The sequence below is a fragment of the Sycon ciliatum genome, chromosome 2, assembly GCF_964019385.1.
Source record: "Sycon ciliatum chromosome 2, ocSycCili1.1, whole genome shotgun sequence".
Taxonomy (NCBI): domain Eukaryota; kingdom Metazoa; phylum Porifera; class Calcarea; order Leucosolenida; family Sycettidae; genus Sycon; species Sycon ciliatum.
In genome coordinates, this window is record NC_088644.1 from 27866073 (window position 1) to 27888913 (window position 22841).

The 22841-nt window shown below is 47.4% G+C and overlaps 1 protein-coding gene across 1 annotated transcript in view; it reads left to right on the plus strand.

The window, feature by feature from the left end:
* The window catches only part of LOC135809503 (DNA repair protein RAD50-like), a 36193-nt gene that overhangs the window by 8993 nt on the left and 4359 nt on the right, over nucleotides 1-22841 (plus strand). Inside the window, exons 11-39 of the mRNA XM_065322863.1 lie at nucleotides 413-473; nucleotides 602-676; nucleotides 1844-1920; nucleotides 2323-2424; nucleotides 5822-5891; nucleotides 6197-6297; nucleotides 7705-7809; nucleotides 8279-8380; nucleotides 8987-9099; nucleotides 9504-9602; nucleotides 10015-10101; nucleotides 10505-10597; nucleotides 10835-10869; nucleotides 11451-11541; nucleotides 11940-12075; nucleotides 12431-12544; nucleotides 13383-13478; nucleotides 14057-14198; nucleotides 15480-15537; nucleotides 15792-15897; nucleotides 16852-16947; nucleotides 17317-17346; nucleotides 17512-17592; nucleotides 17961-18019; nucleotides 18901-19048; nucleotides 19950-20077; nucleotides 20604-20649; nucleotides 20914-21039; nucleotides 21263-21315. Of these exons, the coding sequence (XP_065178935.1) occupies nucleotides 413-473; nucleotides 602-676; nucleotides 1844-1920; nucleotides 2323-2424; nucleotides 5822-5891; nucleotides 6197-6297; nucleotides 7705-7809; nucleotides 8279-8380; nucleotides 8987-9099; nucleotides 9504-9602; nucleotides 10015-10101; nucleotides 10505-10597; nucleotides 10835-10869; nucleotides 11451-11541; nucleotides 11940-12075; nucleotides 12431-12544; nucleotides 13383-13478; nucleotides 14057-14198; nucleotides 15480-15537; nucleotides 15792-15897; nucleotides 16852-16947; nucleotides 17317-17346; nucleotides 17512-17592; nucleotides 17961-18019; nucleotides 18901-19048; nucleotides 19950-20077; nucleotides 20604-20649; nucleotides 20914-21039; nucleotides 21263-21315 (2630 nt within the window). The remainder of the gene's footprint in view (nucleotides 1-412; nucleotides 474-601; nucleotides 677-1843; nucleotides 1921-2322; nucleotides 2425-5821; nucleotides 5892-6196; nucleotides 6298-7704; nucleotides 7810-8278; nucleotides 8381-8986; nucleotides 9100-9503; nucleotides 9603-10014; nucleotides 10102-10504; nucleotides 10598-10834; nucleotides 10870-11450; nucleotides 11542-11939; nucleotides 12076-12430; nucleotides 12545-13382; nucleotides 13479-14056; nucleotides 14199-15479; nucleotides 15538-15791; nucleotides 15898-16851; nucleotides 16948-17316; nucleotides 17347-17511; nucleotides 17593-17960; nucleotides 18020-18900; nucleotides 19049-19949; nucleotides 20078-20603; nucleotides 20650-20913; nucleotides 21040-21262; nucleotides 21316-22841) is intronic.

Below are 22841 nucleotides of genomic sequence, written 5' to 3' on the forward strand. Positions count from 1 at the left end.
ATTCCTTCGAGACGCAGATGGTGTGTGTTGGGGGGGGGGGGGGGGCTATAATAAAATGAAAGGAAACAAAAAAAGTAGTGATGGAACGAACAAATAACCTGTATTCTTCGGGTTTGGCTAGTTCATTTCACTTAGCTAGACCCCGCATCCATTGTTGCCTACACAACGCATGGATATTGAATAACGACGGGTGTATAAATAGATTTGACTAAATAAGCGTCGGAGTTCTCAATACATACGTTATTTTCTACACTATCATTTTTTGCCAGTCTCTTCGACCTGTGAAGTTTTCTTCCGCATTGTCCTCTTGGCAAGTAGGAGAGTTGTTCCTTGCTCATTGTCTGTCTGTGCAAATCCTCATGTCCGACTTCTGTTGCTGTATGCTGTTCTCTGTTGTCCATCCCCCTTGCAGGAACGTCTGGCTGAGCTGCAGCAGGTTGCTCAGCAGTGGTACGAGCTGGAAAAGGAGATCGGTACGAGTTGGGTTTAGTAAACTAAACTTTATTTTCGTTGGTTTTGCTTGTGTGACGTACCAACATTTTATTTATTGTTTATTGATTGCCACCTATGTGTTGTTGTGTCTCTTCTGCCTCTTCTTCAGAGGTATTGGGACATCAACATTCAGAGAAAGACCGGCAGATCATTGAGCTGCGTTCTCGGATCAACGTTGTCGATGGTACGGTTGCAGTGTGTGTGTATGTGTGCGTGCGTGCGTGCATGCATGCATGCATGTGTGCACCTGTGTGTATGTGCGTGCATGCACATATTAGTGTGAAATATGTACATACAGAGAAAAAACGTGCTGTGAAACCGAAGAAAACATGCAGAACAAGTACAAGTATGATGAATGATTGAATATGTCCAGGTCCTACTCACTCTGTTCACGTCTGGTTTGCAACAAACAAACATTATGCCATTTGGAGCTGCAGAGAACGGCTGTGTAAGCACTGAAGCGCAGCACAGGTCCCACTTCGCTTCGTGACTGAGCATATCTGTGTTGAGCTACAAAGCAATTTATTCTCTTGATGATGTGGCACAACTGCGTAGTCACGGACACATTCTCAAGGTCATAACTTGGCAAATGCATGCAAGTGACTCCGATGGCTTCGAGAAGAGCAACACCTGTGAAAGCCGATGGGAGATAATGACGATACCAAGAGTACATAAACCAGAGTGTGCAACTCGGGATGGTTCCTGTGGGAGCGTAATTCGTGCAGTACGTCATTTCCGACGGCATGGTAAGCCACAGGTACGGTGAAAAGTTGCGTATCCAGTCACGGTGGTGCAGGTCACTGAGTTTGTCCTGATTTCGGTTTTTTAATACGGATAGCCTGGTAAATTTACTTGTCGGTGGATGTACACAATCACACAAAAACACCGAAATCCTGAAACAGGACGTCTAGAATCAAGCAAACTTGGCTGATTTCCGGGCTATGGAACACGAAAATTTGAGCCGTACGCAAGTCGCGGCTTGACTGACCTCATCAGGGTGACGTAGTGCACGAACTGCGCTGTTTCAGATCTGATATGCACAGTTGCACACTCTGGTTTATGTTTTCTTGACGATACCTAGTACTGTAGGTTGGCAATCGTGCAACAGTAAAATTGTGCTCAACATATGGGCGCATACATACATACATACATACATACATACATCTTCACTGACTTCTGTCTTTACGGTGGACTCTGTGCACGTGTGTACATGCTGTACATGTTTGAAGAAAGCAGTCCTGCGCTGTGGGTATCGGGCACTATGTCGGCAGTTACAACTTGCTTTATATACGGTGTATACTGATTGCTTTTGGTTTCTTGTCTCGTCTGTGATGCACACATGCTCACCCAGGAACAATGGATGATCTCGAGGGAATGTTGGCTGACTCCAAGAATCGATTGAATCGTGAGAAGACCGCCTTGCAAAAGGTGCATGATAGCGATGGCTGTGTGTGTGGGGGGGGGGGGGGGGGGGGGAGGAGGAGATGTTCCGTACATGCACAAGTGCCTGACTAAGGTGCTTTTCTAAAGCTTGCTTGTGTGTTTATTGGGTACTATGGTGGTGTATTGTAGTCCTTGCAGCGTTACACATTGTGAAACCGTCCTCTGATCTATGGTGGTGTATTGTAGTCCTTGCAGCGTTACACATTGTGAAGCCGTCCTCTTATCTATGTCAGAAGCATGATCAGAGCATGCATTGTTAGTCTGACGCAGTTTCATGTTGGGAGTCCACTTTGTTTCACAAATGCTACAAGAACTGGCAGGTGTGTGTGTGAGTGTACGAGTCTTCTCTTGCAATGTAGCTCCCTGTTGTCGTCTTGCGTTGTGCAGCAAACCAGTCAGCGTACCGATTTGGATCGGGAGCAGCGGCAGCTCTCTGAGTCCAGGAATCGACTAGCCCGGGAGCATGGTCGCCTGGAACAGGAAGCAGAGGTCAGTGATATTGGCAATGCATTGACACGCAGGTTACATTTTCTATGTTGTGGACTCTCTGCAATGACAAACATGCCAGGATAGTAGTTCAAGATGACATATTTTATACACGAAGGGCTAACCTTCCACTTTTCCAAGAGAGTTAGCTGAATGGATGCGTCCCAGAAGGTAGGATGTTTGCAGGCCCGGCGGAAGCAATTGTTGATTGGTCCGGCCATGCCCACAGAGCCGGGCCCATCATACCCCATCCGGATGAAACTTAAATTGGAGAAGAAAATTGGGTACAAACGTCAGCCGGAATGCCCGGAACAGAACAGTAGTGGGATGGCGACCGTTGGAAAATACCGGTACGCAGAACTTGACATGGCAGAAGATAGAAGAGTTTGCGTAGAATACATGGTGAAGAAAACATTAGGGTAGAATTTGACGCACCATGTTTACTAACACACAGGGTTTGATCAGTCAAACAAGCAGTGTGTTCCATAAAACTTAACACAAAGCTCTCAAGCGCGGCCAGAAAATTTGCCAAACACAGACATACGATGCTCGTGGGAGCCAACAAAGGCATCTGCAACAGCTACCAGAGACAGCGCATCCGTGTGCTCTTTATGCACATGCAGCAACAGGAGGTGATTGAGGCGGCTCTGCTTCATTGTGGTTCGGAGGTACGTCTTTAATCGCCTGAGTGCACTGAACGACCGCTCGCTGATGGCATTGGTGGATGGCATTGTCAATACCAACTCCAGGACAAGCACCACCTGGGAGATCAACTGCCGCTCTGCAACAGATAGGCCCTGCAGGTACCTCTGGATGTCACGGATGGTGATGTTCTGTGTTTCTTGAGAGTAGGCAGAATGGAGGATCTCAAGATGAAGTCTCAGCTGCACTGCATCGACGTCGTCCTTGTAGAAGCCAGTGACCGCTGCAAATGCTGCCTCCCAGGGCTTGCCACGGACACACAAAAGCAGCAAGTCTTCAAGATTCTGGTAGATCCTGAATCCAGGCTGATCAAATCTCCTCTTTATAGCAGTGACGACAAGGTCCAATGCCTCATAGTACTGCTGACGATACATGGCCTTTGCGGTGGCAGGGAACTCCGCCTCTGCAGTTCCGGGTTCAAACCGCCGGGGGGCCTTCCTCCTTCGGGGGAGCTCAGGCTCATCCACATCCACATCTGCTTGGTGGAGCAGTACCGTCGACCAGAAGGAGTCAAAGTTCTCGTCAGTTCTCAGTGACTCGAGCGTGGCGGTGGTCATAGCTGCAGCACGGGCTCCCTCTGACGCAGAGATAGTTGAGGATTGCAGAGTCTTGCTGAGGTTGTCCGTGTGATGGAGGATCAGCTGACCAAGATGAATGCCAAAGAAGTAGCGAAACATACGGAACTGGGATTCAACTCCAATTATCCTTGCTCGCATAGTTGGATCAGCTGTATCACCCTGCGTAACATCCCACAGCTCCTGAAGGACCTCATAATTGTCCATGACCGATTTCAGGGAGTCAGCACGCACAGTCCAGCGGGTTGGACAAAGAACTCGAAATCCGGGCGAGTCAGGAGCCAGTTCACTCTTGATCTTGTCGAATATGGTGCCACGCTTCGGTGAAAACTTCACCAGTTTGGACACTTCAAATGTTGTGTCCAGGGCGTCCTTCAAAACTTTGCAGCTTTTGACGGCATCACCAGCAGCTAAGTTGAGAGCATGCCCATGACAGTGCAAGAACAGTGCACGAGGCTCTAGTTCACTGAGCTGCTTAGCAACTCCACTCCTTCCTCCGGACATGTTGCTCGCGCCATCGTAGCATTGGCCACGACACTTGGATATGGACAGATTGAGGCGAATCAACAGATCCTTCAACACCTGCACAATCGTGGATGCAGATATATTATCAATCTTGTACATCCCGACGACATCTTCAATGGGCTCCAGCGTATCACTGTCTACCCAGCGAATGCAGATTACCAACTGCTCCTTGTTTGAAGTGTCGGTGCACTCATCAGCCATGACAGTGAAGAAGTGTGCGTTTCGAATACGACTGCTGATTTCCCGCAGCACAGAAAGTGCCATCACTTGCAGCAACTCGTTCTGCATGTCATGAGAAACGTACTTATCAGTTTTCTTCTCAAGCCATGTTTTGACATGAGGATCATCTTGCCCACGGAGCTTCAGCAGCTGCATAAAATTAGAATCTTCCTCTGATCCGTCTCCACGTAATGCCAAACCTTGCCTCGCCAGGAACTGAAGGTTCGAGACAATTTTCAAGAAGCACTTCCTATTCTCCTCCTTCTGCTTTGCGTGCGCACCTGAAAGCATCTCGCCAACATCAGGAGTTGTTGCTGGTAGCACTAGCAGCATTTCCACAGCATCGCGATGGTGACTAGAAGTCTCATGGTTCTTGAAACCCACAGTAGCGTCCTTCCAGTTGCAGAATCCGCTTGAGAGAAAAGCCGTGTCCCCACGCTTCGGTAAAAGTTTTTTCGCCAGCACAGCACTTGCGCACGTGTGACACAACACAACGTCTCTTTTCTCATCGTAGGTCAACCAAGACCATGTCTTGAAATAAGACGCCTGACAAGAGCGCTTCACCACTGTCTTTTTCCCAAATTCCCGCCGAGGAAACGCGAAGGAAGTGGTTGGGTGGACTGGCACTTCTGGCACAGATACTTCGCTGGAAGTGGCCATAGCTGCTAAGCAGCATGCACTGCGGCTAAGCTGACCGAACAGCGAGACAAATAAAAACTACTTCGTTCAGTAAAAGAATCTGAAGCACTCGACGAAAAACCCTCAAGTCAAGTACGCGTACTACAAAAATGTAGAATCCATCATGGCACGTGCTTTCAGGTCACGCGACTCGCGCCACAGTACACAGGGTACAGAAGTTACAGGCCCACAGGCGCCACAGCTAGCCCTCAAGCGCGCACGCGTGCACGGCAAGATCAGAGCGAGATCGCAAGTACGCGTGCTGTACCTTCGATGATCACAACATGCGTCCTAAAAAAATCGTCGGTGGCCGAAAAGTTGGTCCGGCCATGGCCGGACCGACCGGAGCGGCTCCGCCGGCCCTGGTTTGGGCACTGGAACCCGCAAATTCTTGATCCCCATTATAAAGAGGCAAACCAGAGGATGCCCCCCCCCCCCCCCCCCCCCTTGCGTCCACGAACACGAAAGGGGAATGACAATGTGCAGCACTGCGAGCATCATTGATAGTGGAGTATGCCTTACCCTCTTTGTGCTAGTCCAGTAGGAATGCAATCGCAGTTTGTGGGAGTGGGTCAGCTGTCAAAAAAGATTAGGTCGTGAAAAAATGGTCTTTGTTCTAGTCTTCATCTCAGGTATTATTGAATTTTGTTCTAGTCTTCATCTCAGGTATTATTGAATTCTGTTTGTGATTGTCCACGTAGGCACACCGCAATTCTGTCAAGAAACGAGATGAGCTAGCAGTGAAGCTGGCACAGCTCATGAAGAAGCCTGGTATGTTTTGTTCATTGCAGTTATCCTCATGACATGTGAATTGCAACTGAAAGCCTTTATTGTTGCTATTAGCAGATTTCAGTTTTGTCTATTACATGTAAACGCAGGCGTTCATGATGTTGAGTATCACCTCCACCACTGTTCATGATGTTGATTGATGTAAAGTGTGACTGTCTGTACATGTAAGCCTTTATTAACCAATGATCCAAGTGACATGCACATGTACATGTATGTTCAAGTCTACCAGTGAGTTCCAACAAGTGCATTTCTGCCTGTCTTTCCTGTGCTCCGGTATGTCCTTGTAGAGTTTTCTCGTGGTTCCTTTGACGAGGAGCGGTCGACTGCCTTTCTCCGCAACCTGAAAGGAGAGGTGGAGGGGTTGATCAATGGACATCGCCAGCAAAAGGTGTGTGGGTGTGTGCGCGTGTGCGTATGTTATGCTGGCACAATCAAACCTCTTCGAGAGAACCCCAAAGGGACCGGTGGCATTCGCTCGCCATAGCGCGGGCCGATCTACTTATCCCTACATTCTGCACAGTGAACACGCTGTACTGTGCTGTACTCTTCTGTACTGTGATGATGTGTGATGTGATGTGATGATGTGTGATGTGATGTGATGATGTGATGATGTGATGATGTGATGTGATGTGATGTGATGATGTGATGTGATGATGTGATATGATGATGTGATGTGGTGATGTGATGTGATGATGTGATGTGATGATGTGATGTGATGATGTGATATGATGATGTGATGATGTGATGATGTGATGATGTGATGATGTGATGTGATGTGATGATGTGATATGATGATGTGATGATGTGATATGATGATGTGATGTGATATGATGATGTGATGTGATGATGTGATGTGATGATGTGATGTGATGATGTGATGTGATGATGTGATATGATGATGTGATATGATGATGTGATGATGTGATGATGTGATGATGTGATGATGTGATGATGTGATGATGTGATGTGTGATGTGTGATGTGATGTGATGTGATGATGTGATGATGTGATGATGTGATGTGATGTGATGATGCGTCATAGATGCACATGTACACTGTAGTTCTTCTAAAGCAAAGTATGCCTTCTCAGTGGATGTAGTTTCACGGTATGCACACACACACACGCGCACACACACACACACACACACACACACACACACACACACACACACACACACACACACACACACTGCACATGCATGTGCCTTCTAAAACAAGTACCCAGGCTTCTACTGTGAATCCTGTCATGAGTGCATGGCCAGGGGCAACTGGTATTGTTCTCACATGCAAGGAGTATTGCTGTGAAGTGGGAATTTTAAAGATGGTCTCACTTTAGCGATTTTAGCCAAGGGAGGGGAATTACTAAACCGTAACCCTTTTCCAATGAGAGTTTGTATTCCTGCGATCATCATTCACATGACTGGGGATTTTTTCGACTAGGGACTCTAGTCGCTGAACTCGGTTGTCGCAAAATTAGGTTTGGGAATCGCAAATGATTCTTTCTGCTAAATTTACCCGTTTGTAGAAAATCAGTTGCAGACACACTGCTCCATGTTGGGAATTGATCTGCTCCTGACTGGCTTCCTCGCGCAGTTCCTTGCTGGTTTCTGTATAGTTGTAGTTGCTGGCTTGTTTCTGCGTGTAGTTCCTGACTAGCTTGTGCATGTAGTCCCTGGCCATAGCAGATTTGACTGTACTAATATTTGTGTGTATTTTCAAGTTCTAGAGCGTGAAGCTGGGTCCAGCGTATTGCTAAGAGGATGTTTGTTGGTTTGTTCTTGTGGTGCTGTGTTCAGCAAGAGCATGCTGCTGAGCAAGAGAGGCAACAGCGTGACATTGACACCATCAACAGCAACCTTACCAAGCTGGCCGAGGCAAAGCGCTACAAGAGCAAGCTGAAGGTCGGTAACTTGGTATTGCATCGTTGCGTGAAAGCACACGGTTCACTCCGTGTCAGTGGGAGGTAGTGCTATGCACCCGGTGTGTCTTTCCGCCACTGTTAGTGTACCAAACTGTGTCTTCCTGTGCCATCAGTGTTTCACTTTGAGCTGGGTCACATGAGAGACTCATACGGCAGTACAGCAGTATTGAGATCTCTTTCTGGACTTGATTGTTTTGTTTCCATTACATTTATCTTTGTTTTGAGACAATCGTTGGTCTTGTTTCAGCAATGTTGCCATTGTCTCTTGTACCTCATACAAGGATGGGGGTGGGGCAATCACTTACAATTGCTGCTTGCCACACTTGCTTCTACTTCAGGTATGTCGTCGAGACTGGATACCAGGTCTACACGACTCTGTTGAAAAGCGAACATGCGTCTATCGTGATGTTGGACATGTTTCTTGTCTTCTCTCTGCTGCTGTTGTTCAGGCTGAGAATGACCAGAAGCTGCAGCAGATTGCTCGCGGGCTGCGCGAGGTGTCCGGTGCCGAGGGAAAGCTCAACATCGCGGAGCTGGACATGAAACAAGCGGTGTGTACGCGCTAGCCGCCACAGACTGGCGGTGTATCTTGATTTTCCGCTGCCTTGTGTCGTGTGCACTCCTAGTAGTCCTGCGCCGGTGCTGTCGAGCATTCTATGTTTGCACCCGGCAATCTGCCCTGGTGTCACGTGAAGTTGATGGGTGATGGGATCGATGTATTTAAAACGATTAGCTCCATACCACGGTTTTTGCAAACATACTGTAGTGCTTTGTATAATAGCCCGTCTCGTATAGAAGCCTGTTTTGAATGCAAGCCTGATTGCTAAGATACACTGTCAGCACCATACGCCTGGTTTTAGTATTGACATACACAGAGATACATGCTTTGAATAGAAGCCTGGTTTTAGTATTGACATACACAGAGATACATGCTTTGAATAGAAGCCTGGCTTGAATAGAAGCCTAGTACTGGCATCGGCTTCTACAGGAATAAGTTCGGCTTTTACACACGACATTACGGTACTTTAGAGCTCCGGCAAGAAATCCTGTGGAGGATACACTAGTCCAATGCTCTGTAAGATGTACTGGAGAAGAGCGGGGGTGATACTTTCGGCTTATGTTGTGGTGCTCTGCCTTTGTATCCTTTGCTGGTGCAGGAAGAGGCGTTGAAGTCTGCCGAGGAAGATAGCACGCATGAACTAGACCGAGAACAGATTGGCCAACTTGAGCGCGAGAAGAAGGTCTTGGACAGAGAGATCAGTGAGCTGACGTACGTTTCTCCGATTTTCTTCAGTTCTTTGCACAGACAAGAGTGTATGTCTGTGCAGCATGGCAATTTCAGCATCGCGGCCTGATTGACATTGGAACTCCCCATTCCTCTGCTGCCCTTACATTGATCTACCATTCAGGCCTTTCCCTGTAGGTTGGGGTGAAAACTCCATTCCCTTGGTACACTCCGAGAAAAGATGGTTTGTGTATCAGGTGGTGTTTACTCATTCTCAAACTAAAGCTGTATTGTAGTTGATGCGCGGCATAACGTCCTCTCCCTCTGTGTGTGTCTGTCTCTCTCTCTCTCTCTCTCTCTCTCTCTCTCTCTCTCTCTCTCTCTCTCTCTCTCTCTCTCTCTCTCTCTCTCTCTCTCTCTTCCCAATGACCTGTGTTTGTTGATAACAGGACAGAGGTAAGCCGTGCTCACCAGTACACCAAAACTCGTGCAGAACTGGACATCCTTAAAAAGACCCGACTTGCCAAGGAGGAGGCCATCAAGAAGATGTGAGTGCATCTTCTTTACTTGCCTGCTGCACCGGTTCACTGTGTGGGTGTGGGTGCGTGCGCCCGGGCATGCTCATGTTTGCTTACCAGCAACGTGTACCATGTTGGGAGCATGAGCTTGCTCTCCCTGTCACGTGTATGATGCTGTCTGTGCGGTGAGAAACCTTGTCTGCCAATTCTGGACTACTTCTCACAATCAAAATTATGTAGATCGAAGAGCAAACGATCAGCTTCCGGTAGAAACGATTGCCATACAATATGACCAGCTTTTGGAATCGCCAGTGTAGTGGCTGCCCCACAGCACCAACGAACAGCCAGCCAGTGGAGCATGGCTGCCCCACAGCACCACAAAGAAGCAGATTGCATGCGTGTATACTCGTTTGTATGCATATTCCTTTGCGTGGTTGTGCAGCGAACGTGATCATGACGACACACTGGTGAAGCTGTTTGGTGGCACACTGCCGGAGAACTTGCAAGAAGCGTTCCAGGGCCAACTGCGGTAAGTGTGTCCCATGATGCTACTGCATGTAGTCATGTACTGTCTACTAAGCCCACTCCACTGTGTAGGTGGACGTGTATAGTGTGATCATGCTTTGTCACCCTCTACAAGTACACTGTGCTGTGTTATGTTCAACTTTAAAGTCCCGTGCATGCCTTGTGTGAATGGGGGTCTGGGTTGAGCGCGGACCCGTGCTTTCATCCATGCAGCTACATGTGTAGCGTACGTGTGCGCGGCTTCAGGTGGTGTGGCACAGCATTGCCTTATAGTCGGTCTGGGTGTCATCGGGCACTGCTGTGCGGCATGTGCTGTTTGCCTATGAGCATGACGACATGACTGGTAGGATTGACGATGCTGTCACTGGTTAATACCTGCTGTGGTTGCTGCTGCTGCTGCTATTTAGGGAACGTCGTGACAACATGCGGGATGTGAAGAAGCGCAGTGGTGAGCTGAGTTCGCGCCTGCGCACCCAAGAGACCGACAAGTCCTACCACCAGTATGTTCAAAATGATCTCTCGGTGTTTGCTTGGTGGAGTTTGCAAGTATACGTGTGGCCTGTCCACAACGGTACATGATGTGTGTGTGTGTGTGTGTGTGTGTGTGTATCAGCTTTTGTTTGCTGGCTGTCTAGGATTATACCAGGCTGCACCTCCTGCTGTGTGTTTCATATGGTACTACCAGTATTTGTGTGTATGTGTGTGCTTTTAACCCGCCTGTGTCCTCCCTTTCCCAGAAAGCAACTTAAGCAGCATGAGCGTGAATTGCAAGGTAAACTGCATTCTAGTTTGTACTTTGTAGTGTGTTTATTCTCTGGATATTTCAAAAGCAATGCTATTGCATTTGTGCTGGCTGTCCGGTCTCTCTCTCTCTCTCTCTCTCTCTCTCTCTCTCTCTCTCTCTCTCTCTCTCTCTCTCTTTCTCTCTCTCTCTCTCTCTCTCTCTCTCTCTCTCTCTCTCTCTCTCTCTCTCTCTCTCTCTCTTGCAGTGATTTTTCCCACCTGAGTTCTTTGTCACTATTCAACAGTGCATACTTTCTAGTTCCAGGAGTAATTAACTATAGAAATCCGGGGTCTATTTCAATGGGAGCAATGTGCCCACATGTTGCACCTGAGTAATGGACAGCGTGGGCGTTTCGGTCTTTAATCACTTTATGGGAGTTGATGATCTACTTATATATGTCCCGGTGGTTTGGGAGCTGCACTCTACCTTGATCCTAGGGAGTGATGGTGTACAGATGTGGAAAATTCAGTCTGATTGACTCTGTCGCGAACCCTCACATTTATTATTTCAGTGGACAACAAACAGTGATCGTGGGAGCGGCATTGATGGTTCATTGGTGCTCTTTGCAGGCTTCGAGCGACGTGTTGAGGCGGTGTGCCGAGAAGGAGAAGTCAACCAAACCCTGAAGGAGGTGGAGACGAAGATCGAGTCTCTTCAAGAGTGAGTATTACAATATGTACATTGTACATTATTTCTTCACGCAATATCGGTTTCAAATGCATTGTGTGCACTGAATAATCAATTTTCTGAAGACGAATGTACTTGCGGCACTTCCAATCCAGCGTGAACATTTCGAAGTCACGAGGATTTTGTTCTATGTACCGAATGTTCCACGATAATCCTTTTTCGCATTGTGAAGTTCCTATGCACGCCAGAGCCACCGCTCTTGGCCAACAAGTGCTTTTGAATATCTATTGCATGCATCAAACCCCATCCTGGAGCTGGAAATCTCTAACGGAATCCTATTGCTCTGTGTCTGTCGCTGACTGTCCCCATTACATCCATATATCCATGATCATAATACATATCTATCTTTCTTTCTCTTCTTCATTTTGCAGTGATCTCGCTGTCACTGGTGCTGCACCAAAGTTCTTCAATCTCCTTCGTAAGCTGCTGGAGAAGAACCACTCGTGTCCAGTGTGCGACCGCAACTTCCAGCGCGAGTCCAAGGAAATGGAAGTCGTTGTGAAGAAGGTGAGGACACATCCCACTCGCGGTGTAGTTTAGCGCAGCCGGGAGCTTGCAGTTCGTGTGCGTAGCCGTCTCATGTTAAACATGGTGTGCATTCTTCCTGATGCTAGTACCATAGTGGCCTGAGCTCAACCCTGGACATGCTGTGTGTTTGTATTGTTGTCACAGTATTCTGGATATATGGTAAGGCGCATTCAATCATTTTTGTCTCATTCTGCTGGGTAGCCAGTGGCCACACATGTTCTTCTATCACTTCGCATCAGGGTGTGATGCGTTGCTCTGTGCCGTACTGGCCATGTGTCGTGTCCGACTGCTGTGCCTTTCCGCTCTTCTGCTTTTCTCACGTTTTGTCCTGTAGCTTGCTGACAAAGGAGCAGCCATGCCACAGAATAAGCAGAAGATGCAGAGTGACTTGACAGCAGCACGTGCAGAGTTGAAGAAGCTGCAGAATATCCGACCATTGGTTGACAACGTAGGTTCTTTTAACTTCTTTATCAGTTTCTAGGATACAGTGAAACCAAGAGTACATAACCCCCCAGAGTGTGCAACGCCTGATCCAGTTCTGCATAGGGTCTTGGTCGAGCGGAATCGGATCTTCTGATGTCATGCGTACACTCCACACCAGCGCAAGGCCGGTCTCGAGGCAGGGCACCGTTGTTTTTGATCCGAGAGTACCCGCGACTCCCCGGGTTCCCCTCAGATGTGTACGGTATTATGACGCAAAGATCCGATTACGCTCGACCAAGACCCTATGCAGAGCTGGATCAGGCGTTGCACACTCTGGGGGGTTATGTACTCTTGGTGAAACCTGTCTAAGGCGACCGCTCCAGGGGCCTTCGTATGTGGTCGCTTTGTGCAGGTGGTCTCCTTACCCAGGGTCGGTTGACAGGAAATAACATCCCTTGGTCCTAGTTGTAGTGGTCCTCTGAGGCAGGTGGTCACCTTATCAGAGTGGTCGCCTTGACAGGTTTTACTGCAGGTGCAATAAAGACATTGGGCTTTTTTGCGTTTATACCGGACGTTGTGTCCGATTGAGCTCTAGTCAGCAATGTGATATTGCTGTTGATTAACATGTGATATCTCATTTGCGTTGCAATTCATTGCGACTATGCTGTTCCATTGTACATGGTCTGTTGTGCTTCAAACAGCTGACTGTGCTCTCTTTTTTCTCCCTACTCATTTTCTTCTTTCTCTAGGTAGGTATGTATGTATGCATGTACTTATCAATCTACAAGTATGTCTTTCTATCTTCCCTCTCACGCTCCCTCTTGCTCTCCCTTTCTCCCCCTTTCTCTCCCTCTCCCATCCAGATGGCGGAAATTCGTCAGCGGAAGATCCCTGACACAAAGAAGAAGATCTCAGAGCTGGATGAGCAGATCGGGTCGCTGACTGAGCAGTCGGATGAGGTTAGCACAGCATTGTTCTTTGCACTTGTGGAACTCAATTAAACTTGGTAGGCTGTAGGCTGTAGTGACTGCATGCTGAATGTCCCTGCTCTTGCTGAAAAAGATTGACTGACCGTAAGGGAAGGGTGGGGACATATCGCTGGTCGTGTTGATTCTTCTTTCCTTGAACTTTCCTTTGCTTTAGTGCGTATCATAATTATCATTATTGTTGTGAGGCCTGGTTAACTTTTGAATTGTTGACTCCTACTCAGCTATTTACACATTTCTCTCTCTCTCTCTCTCTTTCTGTCTCTTTCTACTCTCCCTCTCCCCAACAATATCTTCGTTGCGAACAACTGACTTTACAATTGGTCCTTTCCCAATTCTTTACCCAATGGACCATGCCCGAACATTTGGTGACATATACAGTTGTTCACAGTGCAGAGATCGTTTGGAACAGGGGGAGAGAGAGAGAGAGACAGAGAGAGGGAGGGAGGGAGGGAGAGAGAGAGAGTTACGGTTTGAGTTCTTGTGAACTGTTATCACTGTTTAATAGTCCCTACTTGTCTTTGTGTGTCTGCATGCGTTTCCATGTGTAGCTTGCCGAAGAAGAGGCACTGGCTGATGCAGAGCTTGGGGAGCTTGAACCTCTGGACAGTGACATTAAGATGTTGCAGAGCCATCGTGTAGACCTGGCGAAGCTGGAGAGAAGTATTGCTGAAAAGCAGGGCTCTCTCAGAGGTAAGACTCCGCTCAATCGTGCAGTGCTGGTGGCCTTTCTTTGCGAAAAGCGTATGGTACTCTTGAACTGCGGCGTGAATGTACAAACTCCCCAACATTTCCGAATGAAGTGACTTGCACATGCAGTGCACTATGCATGAGCATGGTGCACACACACGCTCACACACACACACACACACACACACACACACACACACACACACACACACACACACACACACACACACACACCACACACACCACACACACACATACACACATACACACACCCCACACCACACACACCACCACCACCACACACACACACACACACACACACACACACACACACACACACACACACACACACACACACACACACACACACACACACACCACACCACACACACCACACACACCACACACACACACCACACCACACACACCACACCACACACACCACACACACCACACACACCACACACACACACACACACCACACACACACACACACACAACTCCCAACGGCACTTTGGTCATCACAGAAGCGTGCCTGTAGTGACAGTCGGTACGACTCCGCTGGCTTTTGCTCTATGCAGTGGATTAGAAGTCGAATATGAGGCCTATAAATAATGAAAACTCAGGTGAACTTTCTATTCGCCAACATCCCTCCTATCGTTAGTCGAATGGCTGGGTATTTCAATCGGTATGGTGTAGAACTGGCAGCATTACCTGCAGACAATAAACGTATTTGCAGATGCCTTGGATGAGCATCAAAACAAGGAGATCGATTGAGGGAAGAAAACATATCTTCAATCCGCAATACAACAGGCAAATCACACTCATGCACTTACCAAATCAATGGTCATGCCCCCCCCCCCCCCCCCCCCTCTCGAGTTTCACGTTACCTTGTTTGGGAAGAGACCCATCGTAGTCCATAGTAGTGGAAAATTTCACAAGTTAGCAATGGAACAAGGCTGAATTAAGCTTTAACTCAGTGAGACATGGTGTGTAATACTGGTCTGTGCAGTACTATACTGACAGGCTTCTCCAGCTACTGCAGCTCTGCCTGTAAAGTAGAGTTAGTTGCCTTCAGGATAGCTCTGCCTTTGAAGCTGCCTCCAGGATAGTGTCGATGTCTCTGTAGTGTTGATCTTTGGGAGCAGTGATGTGACAGGAGCAGGACTGGATTCTTGCTCAGATTAGTGTTGGTCCTAGGACTAGAAGCTGTAGGTGGATCCAGCAGGCTTGCCGCCGCGGCCAATTTAGCGGTCTTCTCTGGTTGGTTGTTGATTGTGCCAGGCTCTAGCAAGTCTATTCAAGCACTGACGCAGGAGCTGCAGCAGAAGCAGATCGACAGGTAAGGGAGTTACGTCATGTGTTTGATCATTTCTCACCGGTGCTTGTGCCAGCGTGGCTTGCTCCATCCTGTGTAGAAGTGTGTACGCCGGGCATGCATGCAGGGGGCCCAATCAGCAGATCCGGCTGGCAGACTGGTCACGGTGCGGCGACCTTTGGTAGATAGTTTCTGTACTAATTTGTATCAGCTGCCTGTGAAACACCTGTTGAAAGCTGCATCTGTTTTGGATTTGTTTTGCTACTTGGCATGTGCAGTGAGTCTAAGAGTCGACAGCTTGAACTCACACGGCAGCGTGTCACCGACTATGACCGCAACATTCTCAACCTGCGCAAGACCATGCAGAATGCCCGTGAGAGAAAGGTCAGTCACTAATTGTTTCAGAGGCATTGGGAAGAGTTTTGACAGGAGGTAACGGGTGGGCTCATCTCGGAAATTTGAGAACTGTTCACTTTTAATAAGAACAGATTTTTTTTAGCCAAATTGAGATTACTTTAAGGGTGCTGAACTCGTGCAGAAAACACCAAATCAAGATCACTTATGGACTCTTCATCATGGTGTAGGAGTAGAGCTACGGTGCAGAATGATGGTACGAAAATACTTGTGATTTAGTTGTGAAACAATTTAATATAAAAAAGGGAAGAAAAAACATGAGAACGAGTTATGCAGCAACTGTCCACGACTGTAACATGATGATAAACAGTCAGAAAGTGTGGTAATAGGGCACAAAACTGACAAGCTACTGAGACATTTACTTGCTGCGTAACTCGTTCTCATGTGTTTTCTTCTCTTTTTTTTACAAATATTACTGGCTCAGTATCCGAGTTAAAACCGTTTAATGGCTTTATTTATTGCAAGAAGGGTTGAGTCTTGTCAGTGAAGTTGTCTTAAACTCCGGAAAATGCGGTACACTGTATGATGCCCTAAGGTTGAGGTGGTTAGCAGAAATATTCGTCTGGAATTTAATTTCGTCTTTTTCGTCCAAGGAGCTTTTGGACTAAATTAAATGCCGGACTAATGTCGATTTGTTCAGCTTTTCAATACACTCTTATGATCCGTGGACGAAATTTACAACCGGACGAACTCCCTTTCTTTGGAGTTGGACGAAATTATTGACCGACGAAATTTTCTGCTTATACAGTACATACTGTGCTGGCACAGTGGGACCTCGACCACACCGCACCACACTGCTCCTGAGGTCTATTTTCACCTGCTCTCACTCTAGAGAGTGCATGTAACAACGTGTCTGTGCTGGTGACGTCATCACTCCACCGGCTGACCTCTGTCATTTGTCTCTCTTTCCGTCCTTCACACTAGCTGGAGATCACAGATCAGATGCAGCGAAGCCAAAAGCTGCAAGAGCAGAAGGTCGAGCTGGCTGGTTCAAACCAGAACTTATCTCGTGAAATTCAGGTCAGTGTGACGGTAGCAGTAGCACTAGTATTGATGGTGTGTGACTAGTTGTACGTTTGTGTGTGCGCGTGCATGTGTGTGTATGTGCATGTGTGTGTATGTGCATGCGTATGTGTGTGGTGTGTGTGTTTGTGTGTATTTGTGTGTGTGTGCATGTGTGTATGTGTGCATGTGTGTGTATGTGCATGTGTATGTGTGGTGTGTGTGTGTGCGTGCGTTACGTGAGAAGGTTTGTAGCAAGAAAAGGTTGAACTCCACGACTCTTCCCCTGCTACTCATGATTACAATGCTGTTTAGGTGGGAAACGTAAGAATGTGGAAGTGTCTTCACATTGGTAATTTTCTAATTTGTTCTTGGTTGTGTCTGTAGGAAGCGGAACGCAAGCTGGAGCCGTTGCAAGTAAGTGGCTGGTCTGTCTCATGTACATCATTGTTCATAATGTACAATGTAAATGCACGTGTGTAGTTGTGTGTGTGCGCGTGTGCGCACATGCGTGTTGGTGTTTTGGACTTGCATGATGCGGGTGCATCAGTTTAATTATAAAATGATTCTTTGCTTGTACAGCGCAAGCTGACGGAGCAGGAGGATGCACGTCGGAGACAGAAGGAGGAGCACAGCGCTAGTGAGGAGAAAGAGCTGCAGGGGGTCAGTAATAATCCTACACATCATGGCAAAATGGTGTCTGCTTTCCACACTTGAAGTGCTCCGCTGGGGGGGGGGATGTTTCGGTCTTTAATCACTTTATGGGGGTATGATCTACTTATATATGTCCCGGTGGTTTGGGATGGGCGCCAATAGGGCTACATGAGCAGAGAGATAGTGGGGTAAGCGAAGAGGCAGTGCTTACCGTACACTGCGGCGTACAGCACTGTGTGCAGTCGGCGTCTTCTCAACCAACTCCTTTGTGCACCACTGTTCTCTCAGTCTGCTCGCATTGAATTATTTCTTTGTTTGCTGACTCTGTGTTGTATGGTGCACGGTATGCTGCACCTGCCCACTGTTCCTGGCTCCAGATTAACGACATACGTGGCAAGGCAGCGAAGATCAAGGAGACAACAGATCGTATCAATGAGTGAGCGCATTGTCCTCTTTCTTTCTTTTTTGTATGTGCATGTTGATGTTGATGGTGATTGGTGATGTGCTGCGAGCTTCCAAATGACTGGCAGAAATGGTTTCTTTCTCCGACCTGCTTGGCAGATGTTTACAACTTGACATGTATGTATGATGAGTGCACTGGTAGGATGTGCTGCCAGTTGCCATCGTTCAGGTTCGGTTGGTCAGGTAATCACTAGGCTAACTTTTTGGCCACCGACACGCATGTTTATGTTGTGTACTTTTAGAGTACAGTAAGATCGGGCGCCGAAGAACGCAGGGGCTCGAGCGCAGCCTAGGAAAGTTCTTAAATTTTTGATTCTAGCCAGACCGTTCTTATTCACACGCGCGCGGCGAGTCGAGTGACGTCATGTACATGTACATGTACATGTAGTGCAATGTAGTACTTCTATTCTAAACTAGTGGGTGTCGTAAATGGGAATGACTGTACATGTAGCAGTTACTGTTTACACGTGTACATGACATGTACTCACCTCCCATACATGTACAATGTAGATCTACGTGTACATTTTTAAAAGTGTTCTTAAATCTGATAATTCTAGCCTGGACTGTTCTTAAATTTTGCCGGTTTTCCAGCCTGGGTGTTCTTCGGCGAGGTGTTCTTCGGCGCCCGATCTTACTGTAGTTTGTCCCGTCTTGAACATAACACAACTTTTCATTTGTTGGAATTTTGCTAATGAAGGCGCATCGCAGTCAGTTTACTGTGAACCGACTTGTATGTTCTTGAGGAGTATTTTCATGATTCTGTGTGTGTGTGTGTGTGTGTATGTGTCTGTGTCTGTGTATGCGTGTGTGCGTATGTGTGTGTGCACGCGCGTGTGTATGTGTGTGTGTGTTCAGGTACAATTCTCAAGGGAAAGGAGATGAAGTACAGCGAGCCCACTCACAGCTTGAACAAATCAGCAAGCGCCTCGCCACAACGGAAGAAGAGCGTACCAAGGTGGACGAACAGATCTCCAAGTTGAACAAATCAGTGGCGTCACATCAGGTACTGGAACACGCTAACGTCTGTGTTGTCTGTACTTGATACGTGTACATTTATTATTCTGCTTACTGTAAACCCCACAAACCTTTGCCATCGGGAATCTTTCACGGTTTTCGCTATGTGAAATCGCAAACGTGGGCCGGCGTGAAACGTAGAACTGTAGTAAAGAAATTGAGGAAATTGACCCCAATCACGAACATCTCCAGGAGCAAATTTGTCTGTGCTCGCAAATCGCGAACTAAAACAGGCGCAAAGGTTGTTTCCGGGTTTACAGTAGAAGTATGTTGGTTTTCATTGAAGTATTCATCTGTCTCCTCTTTGTTATGCCCACTTGTACCCAAGTCATGGTGACTACATTGTATGCCAACTTTCTCCCCTGCAAAATGAGCATGCATTACTAGTAGTGGTTAATATTGATATTGGTGGTGATGTAGTGTGTTCTTGTTATTGATGACACTTACTAGCTTCTTGCCCATGGGCGTGAGACATATGAAATCAAATACCGGTACTGAGCTCTGTGCCAACTGCTGTTGTCTCTCTGCTAGTTTTCTCGTTACACTACATAGTGGACCTGTCAAGAGCATGCAGCTTTACTGATAACTCTTTCTCTCCTCTGCTCTGCTCTGCCCTCCCTCTCTCTCTCTCTTTCACTCTCTGTCTCTCTGTCTCTCTCTCTCTCTCTCTCTCTCTCTCTGGCGCTCTCTCTCGCTCTCGCTCTCTCTCTCTCTCTCTCTCTCTCTCTCTCTCTCTCTCCGGCGCTCTCTCTTTCTCTCTCTCTCTCTCTCTCTCCGGCGCTCTCTCTTTCTCTCTCTCTCTCTCTCTCACTCTCTCTCTCACTCTCTCTCTCTCTCTCTCACTCTCTCTCTCACTCTCTCTCACTCTCTCTCTCTCTCTCACTTCCTAGGTTCACGAACGTGCCATCTCAGACAGTATGGACATACTGCGCTACGAGGACGAGATGATCGTCATCGACAATCGTGTGCAGGAATTGAGAGACAAGCTGGGCAGTGCAACGCGGAAAAACTCAAAACGGTGTGTGGCACAACTTTGTTCTTTTTATTTTGTTTTTGAAAGCACTGATGCCGGCGGTGGCGGTGGCAGATGTACATGTAGTAATATCCATTGACAGGGCGGACACATGCGTACTGTAGTAACAGCTATATTATAGTTATGTACAATGTAGCTACTCAATCTGCGGACAGCATGCTGTTTCGTTCTTTTTGAACTCATCAGCGCAGCACAGAGTAAATGAGGCTACAATGTAGCTAAAAAGTGCAGTACAGCTGCACACATGGCAAAGCGTCAACTGCTGTTGCCTTTACATTTGGATTGATCTGTGCATGCATGTGTGTACGTGTGTGTGTGTGTTTGTGCGTGTGTGTGTGTGTGTGTAAGTGTGTGTCTGTGTCAGTGTCTGTGTCTGTGCCTGTGTGTATGTGATTGTGTGTGTGTGTCTGTCTGTGTCTGTGCCTGTGTGTGTATGTGTGTCTGTGTGTCTGTCTGTGTGTCTGTCTGTGTGCGTGTGTATATGTGTATGTACATGTATGTTATGCTGCAGAGAGCGCGAAAAGCTTGAAGAGCAGGAGCAGGAGCTGAAGAGAGAGGTTGGTGCTTTAGCTATGACAAGTTGCTGCTTTTTTTCTCCAGTTGTCGTATGATGTGCCAACTTGCAAAAGTAGCTGCTGCTGCTGTTGTGCTGTTGCTGGTGCTGTTGCTGCTGCTGCTGCTGCTGGAGTCTTCTATTCTCACTGTGGCCTATATCTAGTAATGCATGGAGTTAAGCAGTGGGGAATGAATTGTTAGGGAAAGTACAGCGAGACCCATAAGAGTTGCTGTTGCCGTTGTTATCGTTGTCGTTGCATCAACAGCGAACTCGACATGAAGGGCGTCAGTTTGGTCTCGAGGAGGAAATCAAACGGTTACGCCGTGAGCTTGCAAGTGACATGTACAAGGATGCGGATGCCAAGTATCGCGAGTATCACATTAAAGTCAAGGTAAGCTTGCCAAGGTGGTTTTATTTTCATTTTTTTAAGTGTGCTGGCTTACAAGGAAATTGCCTGCTCTGCAACGAAATCGCCATGGGTATATCAGGCACAGCCTGTCTTTTGGGATGTGAGCATGTGCTGCTATTACTAGTATACTATTTAACCAAGCTGAGTCAATACCAGTATGTCTTGTGACAATGTCTCCTCTCTTTGCTTGTTCTTTTTGCTGTAGACCACGGAGTTGTCCAACACGGATCTTGATCGTTACTACAAGGCATTGGACAAGTACGTGATGGTTTAGACATGTGTGTGTGTGTGTGTGTGCGCGTGTGGGCATGCGCATGCGCGTGCACATACATGTGTCCGCTTGCTTGCTTTCATGGTGTGCCTGTACATAACGAGTTGCAATCACGAGGTTGGTGAGTTGCATGTGCACTATCTGTCTAGATTCATTCTAGATAACATGACATTGTACCTAGTGTGAGCCAACCAGTGAGGTACTGACATGCACACACACACACACACACACACGCACACACACACACACACGCACACACACACACACACACACACACACACACACACACACACACCTTGACCTTTGACGCCCATCGCCGGAGGCGATGATAGCAATGCTACGGCAGAAGCCATAGCAACTTGTGCTGGGATTACACCATTCAACAGCTTGCAAGGCTGAAGAATTGACCGTCACTATTCAGCCTGGTCTACACCATACAGCTATTTGGAGTGACATTTTCTGGCCAGTGAATCCCTATTTTTGGTCTTTTTCATTTTTTTTTTTTTCCCGCACACACATCACACCACATACTCCGGCATGCACTGGCTGTTGGTAACCACCCAGGAGAATGAAAGAAAAGTCAGGAAGAGTCTGAGAAAGAGAAGAAAGACGTGTGTGACCATAATCGTCGGGAATCGAACCCGCAATCTATCGATTGGAAATCGCTGCACATACCACTGCACCATACACACACACACGCACACACACATCATGTATACGTATCGGCTCGGATCCAGTACCTGGCTGTGTCTGAGCTCGCTCACAGTCAGTTTGGATGCATGTGTGCACGCGTGCGTGTGTACCATGCTGAGCCGTATAGCAATGCTGTTTGAGCACCCAGCCTGCCGACGTTTAGTCATGAAGTATCTTGGCAAGTGTGCGATGTGCTGGGATATTCTACATACTAGGAGAGAACTAGGAGAGAACTATAATGTATCTGTGTAGTCATGTACATACTGACCATAGTAGTGCAGCAGGGGAGTATTCCACCACACTGTAGCACTGGTTTTCATATGGCCAATCTGCAGCGTGTAGTCCCTTGGATTTCCCCCGTGAATTGTGTACTTGGAAGTATTATCAATATTATAGTATCATGGGCGGAATTGTTTGTTGTCGTCAACTTGTCTGGAGATCATGAGTTATACCGCACGATGCGTGCACTGCGAGTCTGTGGTCTCGTGAATTTGGCCGGGTTTCGCGTTTGCTAATCTTGCACTACGACGAAAGGCTACAACAGCGGGAGGAGAAGTGATAATTTTTGTTTCTGAAAGCGGCGAAAACACACACACTTGCAATGAATATCGGCGCCCAGCGTATGTTTTGTACGACATGTGTCATGCACACTCAAAAGTTGACATCAACAAAAAACCTCCGTAGGCCAGATCAGCTGCAGAGTTGCACACTCTGGTGTAAGTACTCTTGCTACTGTATAATATACATGTAGTAGAGTGGCCATAATCCGGGTACATTGGGACCGGGCATGCCTGAGGTTGTACCTCTCTCTCTCTCTCTC